Source organism: Delphinus delphis, chromosome 9, assembly GCF_949987515.2.
Source record: "Delphinus delphis chromosome 9, mDelDel1.2, whole genome shotgun sequence".
Classification (NCBI taxonomy): Eukaryota; Metazoa; Chordata; class Mammalia; order Artiodactyla; family Delphinidae; genus Delphinus; species Delphinus delphis.
In genome coordinates this window covers 100845004-100857873 of record NC_082691.1, presented here as the reverse complement: position 1 = coordinate 100857873, position 12870 = coordinate 100845004, and the positions used below count along the sequence as shown (strand labels likewise).

General features: G+C 52.0%; 1 protein-coding gene across 1 annotated transcript; it reads right to left on the bottom strand.

The window, feature by feature from the left end:
* Window positions 1-2043: 2043 nt before the first annotated feature.
* AOC1 (amine oxidase copper containing 1) lies at window positions 2044-11159 on the bottom strand. Its single transcript, XM_060020060.1, has 5 exons — window positions 11146-11159; window positions 4893-6474; window positions 3780-4065; window positions 3293-3425; window positions 2044-3074 (listed from the first exon to the last, which is right to left on the bottom strand). Exons 2-5 carry the CDS (start codon window positions 6469-6471, stop codon window positions 2805-2807), a joined length of 2268 nt encoding a protein of 755 aa, XP_059876043.1. The 5' UTR covers window positions 6472-6474; window positions 11146-11159; the 3' UTR covers window positions 2044-2804.
* Between the last annotated feature and the right edge of the window lie 1711 nt (window positions 11160-12870).

Genomic DNA, 12870 nt, shown 5'->3' with positions numbered 1-12870 from the left:
TGGAGCTCAAGTGGCCCCAGGACAGGGAATCGTGCAATTCAAAAGAGCAGGTCAGTTATCACACAGGTGGTATTATCACACAAAGCAAGGAGGTTGAAAAGTGCTTGCCTGCAAGGACCACCAGGGGTCTGGAGCCTGCACGAGGGGGAGGTGAAGACTCTGGGGTGCTTGGGGCTGCCTTTTTAGGTGTGACACTCAGGTTTTCTTGCCGTCTCATTAGGTGGGGAGGTGGTGCTGTAGCCAGGGAAATGGCCCAAATTATTAGGGCCAGGGAACAAGAACAGGGTGGGGGGAAGAGGACACGAGGAGTAGGTGTATCTGGAGTTTGCATTTCTTAGGCTGTTGGTGACTCAGCCACTCAACAAGCACCACTGGGGGCCACTGAATGCAGAACACCATCAGACCTGCTATGAAGAGACACAGAGGTAAGTGAGGGATGGGTTTTGGTCTTCAAGCTGCCCCCAGTGTGGGTGGGGATGCAACAGTCCCACACACACAACAAAACGCATGTGAAGGAGCCCCTTGTCCTCTGGTTTCTAACCTGCTCTCATCTGGGTCCCCTTAAACCAATTACGGTCTTCTGTCTTGGGGGAAAGGTTGGAATCTGTATAATTAACATCCAGTCAAAAAGCCAGGACTCGGCCCCCTCCCCCTGTGTGCCCTGGTTCCCAGTCGGCAGATCCTGGTCTTGGGCTCGCTTGGGTGACTGAGCTCCAAGCAGAGATGGGGACACATAGGTGGTGGTGAGGGGGCAGCGGAGGATTCGCTTGTTCTGCTTCCTTCCAGCCACAGTCGTCCGGGTGGAAATCCACACCTGTCGTATTGGTTCCTATCGCTGCCATACATAAGCTGCCATAGGCTTAGTGGCTTCAAGCAACACGTTTATTCTCTTACCGTCTAGAGTCTGCAGGGCTGTGTTGCTAATAAAGGCTCTTGGGGACAATCCACGTCCTTGCCTTTTCCGCCGACACCCCTGGCTTGTTGCGCCTTCCCTGACTTCAGAGCCAGCAGTGTGGCAGCTTCTCTCCTCTCTGACCCCCTGTCTCTCTCTTACCGGGAAGGACCCTCAGAAGGAAAAAACCCACCCCAGACCCAAGAACAATATAGAAGATTTACGCTGAGAAATCCTTGTGATGATATCGAGCCACCTGGAGAATTTCCCATCTCAGGATCCTTACCTTAATCACACCTGCAGAACGCCTTCCTTTTGCCGTGTAAGGTGACGTATTCCCAGGTCCCAGGGACGTTAGAATGTGGAAATCTTTGTGGGGGGTTGAGTCTGTCTATCCTTCCATCCTGGCCAGCTGCTTTATCCCGCTAATCAGCAATAAGAGTTCCTTCCTTCCTCCCTCCTTCTCTTTTTCTTTTAAAACTTAGATTTTATTATTTTGAGTAGGTAATATGTTCCCATGATTAAAAGATAAAAACAACATAGCACTGGGGTGGGGGGTGATGGCACCTGGGGACCCACCGACCTGGGACTGCGCTGTGGCCGGGACACTTGGAGGCTCCCTCGACCTCCAGAGGGAGGGAGGAGACCCCGCCCCTCCCCACCACCCTGCCCGCCCCACTGTGGGTCCCTTCAGGCTCTCTTCACTCAAAAAAAAAAAGCCCACAAAGAAACCCAGCCAAATGGAGCATCTCTTCTCCCTTCCCTGCCTCAGCCATCCCGTTTCTCCCTGTGTCTTCAGTGCTGTGGTTTCAACGCCTGTGTCCCCGCTAATGTCCAATGTGATGGTGTTAGGAGGTGGGGCCTTTGGGAGGTGCTTAAGTCATGAAGGCGGAGCCCTCACGAATCGATTAATCTTCTTATAAAAGAGACCCCGGAAGACCCCTCACCCCTCTGCCATGGGAGGATGTACCGAAAAGTCACAGGTCTTTGACCCAGAAGAAGCCCCTCACGTGACCTTGCTGGTACCCTGATCCTGGACTTGCAGCCTCCAGAACTGTGAGCAATAAACTTTTGCTGTTTAAAAGCCCCCCAGACTACGGTATTTTGTTACAGCAGCTTGAATGGACGAAGACAATGGGTAACCATTTATATTAGAATCATGTGTATTTTTCTTGGGTTTTTATGAATACATATGTTGCTCTCTTACACGAAGATTAGCATGCTATCTATATATTGTTCTATACCTATTTTCTTACTTAGTATATCCTGAAGATCTTTCCCCATCAGTCTAGAGAATGCCCCTGTTCATTCGTTTCTTTTACAATCACCTAAACTGGCACTGTGTGGACACTCCGTAGTTTATTCAGATCTATAGGCTCTCTCCTGTAGAAGGACGTCTGGGTCGTTTCCAGGCTCTGCCAGTACAAACAGTACTGCAGTGGATTACTGTGTACATCTATTCTTCCTCTGTTTGTAGGTAGATCTCCAGGATAACTCTGAGAAGTTGGATCAGTGTGTCAAAGGGTAAAGGTGTTGGCAATTTTGCTCGATTTTTCCATAGTGTCTTCCTGTGGTTGCACTATTGCATGCCTGTCAGCCACCCAGAAGGGTCCCCCACAGCCCCCCGAGAGGGAGCCGTCAGCCTCAGATTCTCCAAACTGATCTGATAGGTCAACTAGTATTTCAGTGAGTGTCCTCGCCTTAGTGATGGAGGTCTTCTCTGGGGTGGAGGCCAAGGCCTGTGTTTCTCATCGGTGTGTGTGCCGCACGCCCGGCCTGGTGTATGGCCTCATCTGCTACGCCTTCTGCAGGAGGCAGCATAGGAGCTGAGGCCTGAGGGGGTTTACTGTCTGTGCTTGGGGTAAGGGGGGCACTCGGGCTTCAGGTGGGAGTTAGTGGGGGGAGGGGGCCTTCACACAGGCCTGTAGGTTCCATTGTAGCTAAAAGGGGGAGGCATCAAGCAGCCCCCGTCCTCCTCAGGGATCCAGCGCTGGACATAGGTGGAGCCATTTTCCAGAGGCCTCACGACCACGAGGTCTCTGGACGCCAGGGACGGGTCCTCTGGGAAGAAGTTGAAGGGCCGGAGCAGGAAGCCCACGGAGTTCCCGGGCGTGGCCGTGTTGGGGATGTCCTCGGAGTGGGGGATGTGCAGGAAGCCCACTGTGACCCAGGCCACCAGGTCCTACAGGAGAGAGGGGTGGGCGGTGCTGAGGATGTTCAGAGGGGAAGGGGTGGGCAACCCCCCTAAGCCCCATGTTTAAGGAAGGGGCAAATCCAGTGACCACCGAGCTTGCTCCCCAAGCAGCAGGCCGGCCCTCACCATCCTGGGACCGGGCACAGATCTTGGGACCGAGCGGGGATCTGGTCTCAGGGTGGGGCTGGAAAGGGCAGAGCTGGTACCTCATCTTCAATGTTCTCATTGTTGTGAAGAAACTCCTCAAAGACCACAGGCGGGTCCCAGGGGTCGTTCTGGTTGTAGACGCTGCTGCTGTGTAGCTCCGACTCCCGGTATTTGGTCACTGCCAGGGGATACCTGTCCGGGCAGAGAGAGGAAGGTAGCCTCCAGCCGCTCCCAGGGAACATCTTCAGGGTCGATGATGGGGGAAAGTTACTGCCTTCGCTCAGCTGCGGGCTCATCCCCGGGAGTCAGCCAGACGCACTGTCAACAGAGGCTCCAGGGCTCTGCAGGGGCTCTGTACTGCCCCCCCAAAACAGAGCCATGTGACCAAGATCGTACACACGTGCACACGTACACACACACGCCCAGACATACCACAGCATAGACTCAGAATCTCCTGGACAGAAACACAGACGCACACGGACACAGGGAAACACAGGGACACCGAGAAGAACCTCCCGCCCTCCCGGCCTCCTGGGCCTCCCTCACCTGGCCCAGGTGACAGCCCGTTCCTCCTGCCAGCCCGGGGGCAGCACTTGGTCGGCCATGGAGTGGATCTGCAGTCGGTAGCTGCGCTTGTGGCCCCAGGGGTTCTTCTTGGGGCTGGTAAAGAGCAGGTACTTGGGCAGAGTCTGTCTGAAGAGGAAGGCCGCCTGACGCTCCCGGGAGAACTTCGTCTCCTGGAGAGTCGGCTGGACCAGGCGGTGTCTCGGGCTCCAGGGGTTGGTAATGTTTTCTAGCTTCATGTGCAGGGTCTGGAAGCTATTCTTCGTGCCTGCGTGTGTGCAGGGAAGGAGGAGAGTCAAGCGCTCCGCCCTGGGCCCTCCTTCCCGACCACACCCAGCAACAAACCACGGGAGTGGAGAGGGTATCCGGGGTGTGCACTGAGCCAGACGGTGGTGGAGGGAAGGGACCGAGGAACTAGCAGACAGCTCAGAGTCGGGCACGGCAGCTGCGGTGATTCCACCGCGACTCTGCACAGTTCCTCTTGAGAGCAGAGCTCTGTGTCTGTTTGCTGAGGCCTTGGCCCCAGCAAAGGGCAGCTGACCTTTCCCCAGGGGAAGAGACTATGCCTTGGTCCCAGCAAAGGGCAGCTGGCCTTTCCCCAGGGGAAGAGACTATGTCAGTGCCCGCTGGGCCCAGGGGCAAGAGGGGCGGAGTGAGAAGAAGCCGCCCACCTGGTCACGGGGGGCTCTTCTAACATGTGATTTGATGTCAGGCCACATCCTGTCATTACGCCCATGACATCTTTTAAGGTGACACCACTAACTCAGGAGACACGAGGAGTATTCCCGACGTCACCGCATCCACTCAAAGCACCACTGGGCATTATCACCTCCCCCGCCCTGTGCACGCCTTTCTCTCCGGTCCGTCCCCCTAGGGGGTCAATGCAGCACCAGGGGAACAGCTGGCACTATTCACGTTCACCATTTTGCAGGGGCACACGGGTTTCTAGCACTGCAGGTTCCACGCATGCAGGCTGGGTAAACTCTCCTGGTATTGCGCTTCCAGGGGGGGTCTAAGCACCATCTCCCACGAGTGTAAGTTATTGCTCTGATGTGGACATTTGGCCCGGAGGGTGGTTCCGAGCCCGAGTCCTACCTGCCACGTCCAGGTCAACGCGGTAATGCACTAGGTGGGTGTGCAGGTTGCCAAGCAGGTGTGTGTGCAGGCGGGTCCCGTGGCGCAGCCCCTCGGGGGTGTAGAAGGTGGCATGGACATAGCCGGTGGCGTGCATCTTGGCCTCCATCACCCCATTGGGGTAGAAGATGAAGTCCCAGATGTAGTCATAATTGTAGACCGTCGAAGTGGTCCTCAGCACGAGCACCTGGCCCTTGAGGCCCGCGTAGAAGTTGAAGCCGTCGCTGAAGTTGGAGTTGAAATGCCGCCGGATGGGCACCCCCGTAGGCATCTCGAAGAGACAGAGGGCTCGAGGGTAGAGGACAGGACCGTCGGCGTCGTAGTAGTGGAGGGCATCCAGGAAGGTGGCCGTCTCCGGGCAGTCGATGCCAGGGGCCAGCTCATGAGTGACGCTGCCCAAGCCCCAGCCGACGTCTATGTACTTGGTCTGCATGCCCGCGGGCGTGTGTCCTCCGTACAGCGCCACGGCCTCCTGCACGCTCACCTCGTAGGCTATACGCTCACCTCCGAAGTGCACGTCCAGGACCTGCAGCCCTGAGGACGAGCGCAGCCGGAAGGCGAAGCTCCAGCCCCCGTAGAGCACAGTGTTGTCCTCCAGGCTGTAGCGGGGGCCCTCGGGCTGCACCAGGCGGGGGCCGTTCTTGGTGATGGCGAAGTCCCCACGTGGCTGGTAGAAGGAGAAGAGGGCTGCCTCTGGTAGGTTCTCTCCATCCTTGTCCTTGGCGAGCGGGTCTTCCAGGACTACTGCATCCACCTCTCCGTCGTCATACTTCTGAGCCAGCTCTGCGGGGCTGCGGTAGAACTTCCCGTTGTACCAGACCTGCTCCACCGTCCAGTCTTGGGGGTTCGTGCTTGCGTGATCCACCAGGAGCTCCAGCCCCGTGGGGTGCAGGAAGTAGCCTTCCATATGGCGCTGCAGGATGAACCAAGAGCGGCGCTGGCCGGAGGCCAGGCCACGGGGCGCCACGTCTGTGAACGTCAGGCACCGCTCGTGGCAGTTTCCAAATGTGAAGCCCGTGGTGTGACGGAAAAACTGGTGCAGGGGTTTGCTGGCCTCCTCCAGGGTGTGGCTCAGGAGGCTATACTCTGCCTTGGACATGGGCCTGGAGGCCCAGGAGGCCTGGTGCCCGGGCCTGTGGGGCAGGCGTCGCATGTAATGGGGCCTGGGCAGTGGTCCCACAGCAAACTCGGTGATGTTGGGATGCTCCTGGGCTCCGAAGAAGATGACAGCGCGCGCTTCCCGAACGGGAGCCCGGTGGCCTTTATCCAGAAATTTCAGCACGTGTTGCTTCTTGGGCAGCAGCATCTCAATGAGGAACACGGAGTTCTTGGCCATGGTCAACGTGCTGGCTGGCTGCAGCCTCAGCTCCTTCTGGGACCAAAGGAAGCCGTGCACGGCCTTCAGCTCTTGGGCGCTCAGGTCCGCAAACACCCTGCCCTTGTTGCCCGGGGTCCGTGGGGAGCCCTCTGCCGCGGCCAATGTCTGTAGCACCAGGATGGCAGCGCCCGCCCAGCCGAGGGCCAGGGTCTTCCGCCCCATGGTCTGGAATGCAGTGGAATAGATGAACTTAGTTTTATGGGAGGAAATGGGTTTCCACCAGGTCGGGTCTTGGACTACGATATCCCTTGGCCTCGTGTTTTTCCCACAGACTCACTTCCTGGCTCGTCCCCGCCCAGCTCGAGGCAGCCCTCAGTGGCAGCAGGGGACGCACGCAGCTCCCAACACTGCTCTGGTCTCTGCTGTCCATCGACTTTAATTCTGCTGTCTCCTCCCTGGTCCGTAAACCTCTTTCAGTCCCGTAGATTTTCTTACTTGTGCAAACTCCTTTTCCCCTTCTCTGTGCGTTATCTGCGGGGCAGCTCTTATCTCTCCAGCTTTAGGTCACTCGGAGATTCACAGTGCCCCTCAAATCCCACAAAATGCCTATTGTGCCATGGGTATTGACGGCAAAACTGCGTTTTTGATACAACACGATATTTTTTATGTAGATAAAATCTGAAATTTAGAAGTTCAAAGATGTGGCTCTGGAGCCAGGCTGCCAGGTTTCGAGTGCTAGTACATCTCACCATTGGGAACAGCTGTGTGGCCTTGGGCTCCTTGCTTAAACTCTCTGGGCCTCCACTCACCCAACGGTGAAATGGAAATAAATGGAAAAATCGGTTGGACAATAAGGATAAAGTGTTTAGAACAAAGCCTGCCTCCTGGGAAGCACTCAAGAAGTGCGAGCTTTTTGTTTTATTTATTTTTATTTTGCGGTACGCGGGCCTCTCACTGTTGTGGCCTCTCCCGCTGCAGAGCACAGGCTCCGAACGCGCAGGCTCAGCGACCATGGCTCACGGGTCCAGCCGCTCCGCGGCATGTGGGATCTTCCTGGACCAGGGCACGAACCCGCGTTCCCTGCATCGGCAGGCGGACTCTCAACCACTGCGCCCCCAGGGAAGCCCTAACCATGCTTCTTAAGTCTTTTGTCATTTATAGACAGTTATTGTTTTAACCTGATGCTTTTACAAAAATGCCTGTAGATGACTTGCTTTATGCTCCAAAACTAAGTTAAACTCGGTAGCAAAAGGACTTCCACCTGGTATGAGGGTTATTTCGAAACCAGCTCTCTCGTAAGGCTACTGAAGAAATAGTAATAGGGTCTCCTTTAACTATTTATGTCATACACTCAGCTGAGTCTCTTTTAAACTCTCAGCACACTCAGCACAATTCTGTAAGCCAGCTAACTTATGAAGTTGTTGCTTTCTGCTCCTAATACTACCTTGGTTTGATGTAATAGCATTAACCTTGCAACTTTGCTTCCAGAAGCACAGGAAGAAAACAACCATGACCGTATCTTGTTAACACATTATCTTCTTGTTCCCAGGAATGACTTATAAGAAGCTGCTATCGATAAAGCTGACCTAATTTAATTTATAGATGGGTCCTACTTACGGGATGAACGGGACATTGCCGAGCCAGGTATGCAATAACGTCCACAATGGACATAATTGAAAACTTTTTTTTACCAGAAACAAAGTCAGCACAACAAGCCAAGTTAACTGCCTTATCTCTAGCTTGTCAACTAGCTAAGCCCAGGTAACAATTTTTTTTTTTTTTTTTTTTTTTTTTTGCGGTACGCGGGCCTCTCACTGTTGTGGCCTCTCCCGTTGCGGAGCACAGGCTCCGGACGCGCAGGCTCAGTGGCCATGGCTCACGGGCCCAGCCGCTCCGCGGCATGTGGGATCTTCCCGGACCGGGGCACGAACACGCGTTCCCTGCATCGGCAGGCGGACTCTCAACCACTGCGCCCCCAGGGAAGCCCAGGTAACAAATATTTATACCGACAGTTGCTATGCTCTTGGAGTGGCATACAACTTTGGAATGCTGTGAAAACAGTGAGGTTTTAAACCTCTTCAGGACAACTTAAAAAGAATAGAAAACAGGTTGAAGAGTTATTAATCATTATACAACTGCCCAAACAGTTAGCAATTAGGAAAACAACACGGCATTCCAAATCTGACGCTGCAGAAGCTAAAGGAAACCAGCTTGCGGATGCTGCCGCCAGATGGGCAGCTTTAATATTCGTCCTGTCCAGCCTCCGGAATGTCCACTGCTGTCCGCTAACCCTGCTAACTCAATAAAAGATTTCTTTCTACAGGCTCAAGAAATCACCTCTAAAGGAGAGAAACAGATATGGCAACAAAAAGGGGGAATTTTGACCCCTCCACACAAATATGGTTTAGACCTGATAAAACAAAATGAAACCTATAGCGTCTTTTGAAGCCCAATGGCTATTACTCCAACATGTACATTCTTTAACCTGCTGGGTGTCTGAAAAAAGGTTTTTCTGGGGAAAACAATATTTTGGAAAACTTCACCCATAGTGGTGCAGAGGAAATATATTGTATTATTGACAGGGACTTACTGAGACAATTAAAAAAATCGGTAACTACTTTTACAGCAAGCTCCCAGGAGGTGCCAAGGATCGTGGATTACAACCTAGAGATTTTGTTTGTTGGAAAGGACATCAGATAAAAGATTCTTTGCAGCCATGATGGAAAGAACCTTATCAAGTATCAGTATTATTCACTAATCCATGCACAGCCAAACTGAAAGACACCAATTCATGGACTCACACCTCTCGTCTTAAAAAGACCCCTCCACTTGAATGGACTTGGATCCCTGTTTCTGGCTTCAACTAAGGCGAGCATCACCAAGCTAGGATGAGAAGAAGATGACAACAGCAAGAGTCGAAACCAGGCCTGTAAGACCCATCCTACCGGTTCAATTGTACTGTTTACCAAAAGTCTGTCTCTCTATCAAAAAGTTATTGTTTTATTTCTAGCTATGTTTTTGCCCCAAAGTTCAGGACAGGAAGAGAACTCTTTAGTGACACTGTCACAGAATATAGTGACTAGGGGCAATTTAGCTGCGGTTGGATTTGTCATCCAATTCCTAAGTCCACACAGGCCGAGATAACCCCACATAACTTTCTGTCACTGACTTTTCAGATGTTTCTATCATCTATAAAAAGTCTCCCCATCGGCCTATACCCCCATATTGGTTTACTACATTCCATTAGTTTACTCAGTTCTGAAGTTTCTATGATGAGAAAGTCCTGCTGAAAAATCAAACGACACTTGATTTTTAAAACTGCTTTGCAGGTGAAAACTTACGCTATAATCCAGACAGCGTTATGCTCATACCAGATGAGTCCTCTAACATAACCTTCTAATGACTCACATAAGAAGCCAGATTTCTGCCCTGGGGAATTCCCTTTCTAGTCTAAATGAAATCTTGAATAAATGGCTCAGTTCTGGGGACTCGTAGCTTAAATCTCTGCTTCTGACTTTGCTATTGTTGTTGGCCATGTTGATTGTGTTCTATGTCATTTAGAGACTAATAATCTCTTGTGCCTCTCGATGTATATTCAAAACTCCACCTAAAATACCGATGTCTAAATGACTTGAAACTACCGATCATATCTATAGCTCTATATAAAATAGTGGGCACGCACAGTTCACATACAGAGTAAAATTGGCATAAGTCTTATCGGACAACCTAGAGTTGCCTATCAGTCCATGCCAAGCATTCTACTAGCCTAATCCCCTTAAAGGAAAGAAAGAACTGGGCTGTTAAGACAGGGCATTGGGGGACATGGTGGATCCAGAGCAGATAAGCAACCCTCCTGGCCTTGGGGGACCAAATATTTGCTCACCAAATGCTTTCTACTGAAAGATTAATGATCTTAAAGGGGGGAAATAATGAAATAAAATTTACATGTTAAGGTAGGGCAAGAAAGACTTAAACATAGAATTCTCTCTCTGTGTTTGTTTGGGCCTCCCTCCTTCCCTCCTTAAAATGCAAGGTGCATCTGCGTTACACATTAACCAGAGGTCCTCAAAGATGGGAGTGCCTGCTGGACCGTAACGATCAATTTTCCCCCTTTCTTCTGATGCTAGCAATGCAACCGCTTATAAGAAGAGTGTGCTTTCCCGGCTCTGCAGGGGGTCATGGTGACTTGTGGCTTTGCTCCCTGTGTGTTTACCTGGACTGTGCATCCTTGGTGAACTTTATGTAAAATGTCAATATGGCATTTTGATGTATGATCCTTTTGTCTTGAAAATGTATGTGACTGTGCCTTCCACTTCTAACTGGTAGAGCAGCTCTCAGAGCTTCCTGAGAATCTGCTCCCTGAGTTCTAATCCTCAGTTTGACTTGCATCAAATTCTCCTTTTTCCTTCTTAACTTGGTAGTTAACTGAATTTTCATCAACACTTCTTATCCCCAGATTGCTTTCTGCTCCGCTAAGGAGGGAGATGAGGAAGAGACCTGTGGTCCTTTAAGCCGAACTTGGCGATTCCTTTAACCTTTCCCTTTCCCAGGACCATCCTCTTGTCCAATGTCCAAATGGGCAGTGGGTGAGGTGGACAATGAAGCCATGGGAGAAGGGAGAACCTAGTGGCCAGTGAGACCTCCATGCTGGGAGATGTGAAACGCACCCTCTCCTCCCCACTGTTCGTCTCCAGCACCCGAAGGACAGAAGCTGCCTCCTCGCGGCACATTTCCCATCTTGCCCCCGGGCGGCTTGTGCCCTGGAGTGACACCTTCTGGGCTGTGTCTTGTGTACTTGTTTCTCTTGACCCTTCACTCCATGTCCATCTTCCCTTGCTTCCCTCCTTCCCAGTCAACCCCTGCTTGACTCTCCCCGGATACCCCATCAGTACGTACCTGTGTGCTCTGCTCTGGACTCACCTCTGCTGCCAGACTTTGTCTCTGACTCCTTGAGCTTTATGGCTCTACTGGTCCCGCCCTGGAGGGAGGGACAGGGTGAGGCATGTGCTGACTAAGGTGGTGACCTACAGCTCAGGAGCTCCACAATGGGCAAGGGCAATGGTACAAGGAAGTGCACGGGGCTCTGGCGGCTGCAGCCCAAAAGGTGCCTGTTACCCCAAGTACCCAAGTTTGGAAACTGCCCAGTCCTTCACCACTTTAGCAGCTGGGTTCACTTCTGTTCTCCCCAACAACACCTGTGCCCTAGATCTGCTTCCCTATCATCCTCCTTCTGCAGGGACACCTTTCGCAGGCGTTGTCTGTGTTTCCTCTGTTATGATCTGTGCTGTGCCAAGGTCCGTTAAAGTAGGTGGTGAGTTTCAGAGGCCGGAGATAAGGAAAAGGAGAAATTTACCAGCAAGTAGTCTCACCTGAAGCAGATATACGGACGGAGGCAGAAGCTGGTAGAGACGGACACCAAAACAAACACCAGAGAATTTAACCCATGTGTAAATGGAGAGTCAGAGACAGAGCAGTTTGGGAGAGAGAAGCCACTGAGCTGAGACTCCAGAAGAAGTCATATTAGCCATCTCTGAGACCCTGACAGGATTCAGGAAGGAGGGAGGAGCTGGCTGGGAAGAAAGTCTATCAGGAGGGCTGAGGCTGCGGCCCAGAGAAGGGAAAAGGGAAAGGGAAGTGCGGGTGGGATGGGGCAGGTACCCGTGCCAGGAGGGGAGATGGTACTAGAGTGGCTTAGTTAGATGGCAAGGGCAAAACTGGGCAGAGAGGATGCTCTTGGTCAAAGGGAAAGAACAGTCAGGAACATTGTGTGGCTTGGGAGAACCAAGCTACACAATTCCCTTGCTCACCGATTCTTGACGGCTTATTCTTTTATTATTACATGCCTTTTGTCTTTCTCATCATTATCTTCCTGCTTCTTGCAAGTCATTTCAGTATTTACTGACAGCCAGATGAAGGAAGGAGGAAACTGTTAATCAACCCGATACTTGTTTGCAATTTCAGAAATCAGAACGTCAGATGACAAGTGCTGGTTAAGGATGTGGAGAAATCAGAACCCTCTACAGAGTCCTCAGGAATGTGAACGGTGCAGCCACTTTGGAAAACAGGCTGGCAGCTCCTCAAATGATTAAACATAGAGTTACCGTATGTCCGGAAATTCCACTCTTCAGTGAATGAGAAATGAAAACATATGCTCACACAGAAACTTGTATATGGACGTTCATAGCAGCGTTATTCATAATAGCCAAAAGGTGGGAACAGCCCGATGCCCACCAACTAATGAATGGATAAACAAAATGTGCTGTATCCACACAATGGAATGCTATTCTGCATTCAAAAGAACCGAAGTACTGATACATGCTACAGTATGAATGAATCTTAAAACATGTGAAATGGGGCTTCCCTGGTGGCGCAGTGGTTGAGGGTCCGCCTGCCGATGCGGGGGACACGGGTTCGTGCCGCGGTCCGGGAAGATCCCACATGCCGCGGAGCAGCTGGGCCCGTGAGCCATGGCCGCTGAGCCTGCGCGTCCGGAGCCTGTGGTCCGCAACGGGAGAGGCCACAACAGTGAGAGGCCCGCGTACCGCAAAAAACAAAAAACCAAAAACAACAAACATGTGAAACGAAAGAAGCCAGTTAAGAAAGACCACCTATTATATGATT

Coding starts and splice junctions, on each gene's coding strand:
- AOC1 (XM_060020060.1), bottom strand. CDS start 6,471: ATGGGGCGGAAGACCCTGGCCCTCGGCTGGGCGGGCGCTGCCATCCTG. Junction 3,426..3,779: donor CGGGCTGTCACCTGGGCCAG/GTGAGGGAGGCC, acceptor CTGCCCGGACAG/GTATCCCCTGGCAGTGACCA. Junction 3,075..3,292: donor ATGAGAACATTGAAGATGAG/GTACCAGCTCTG, acceptor TCTCTCCTGTAG/GACCTGGTGGCCTGGGTCAC.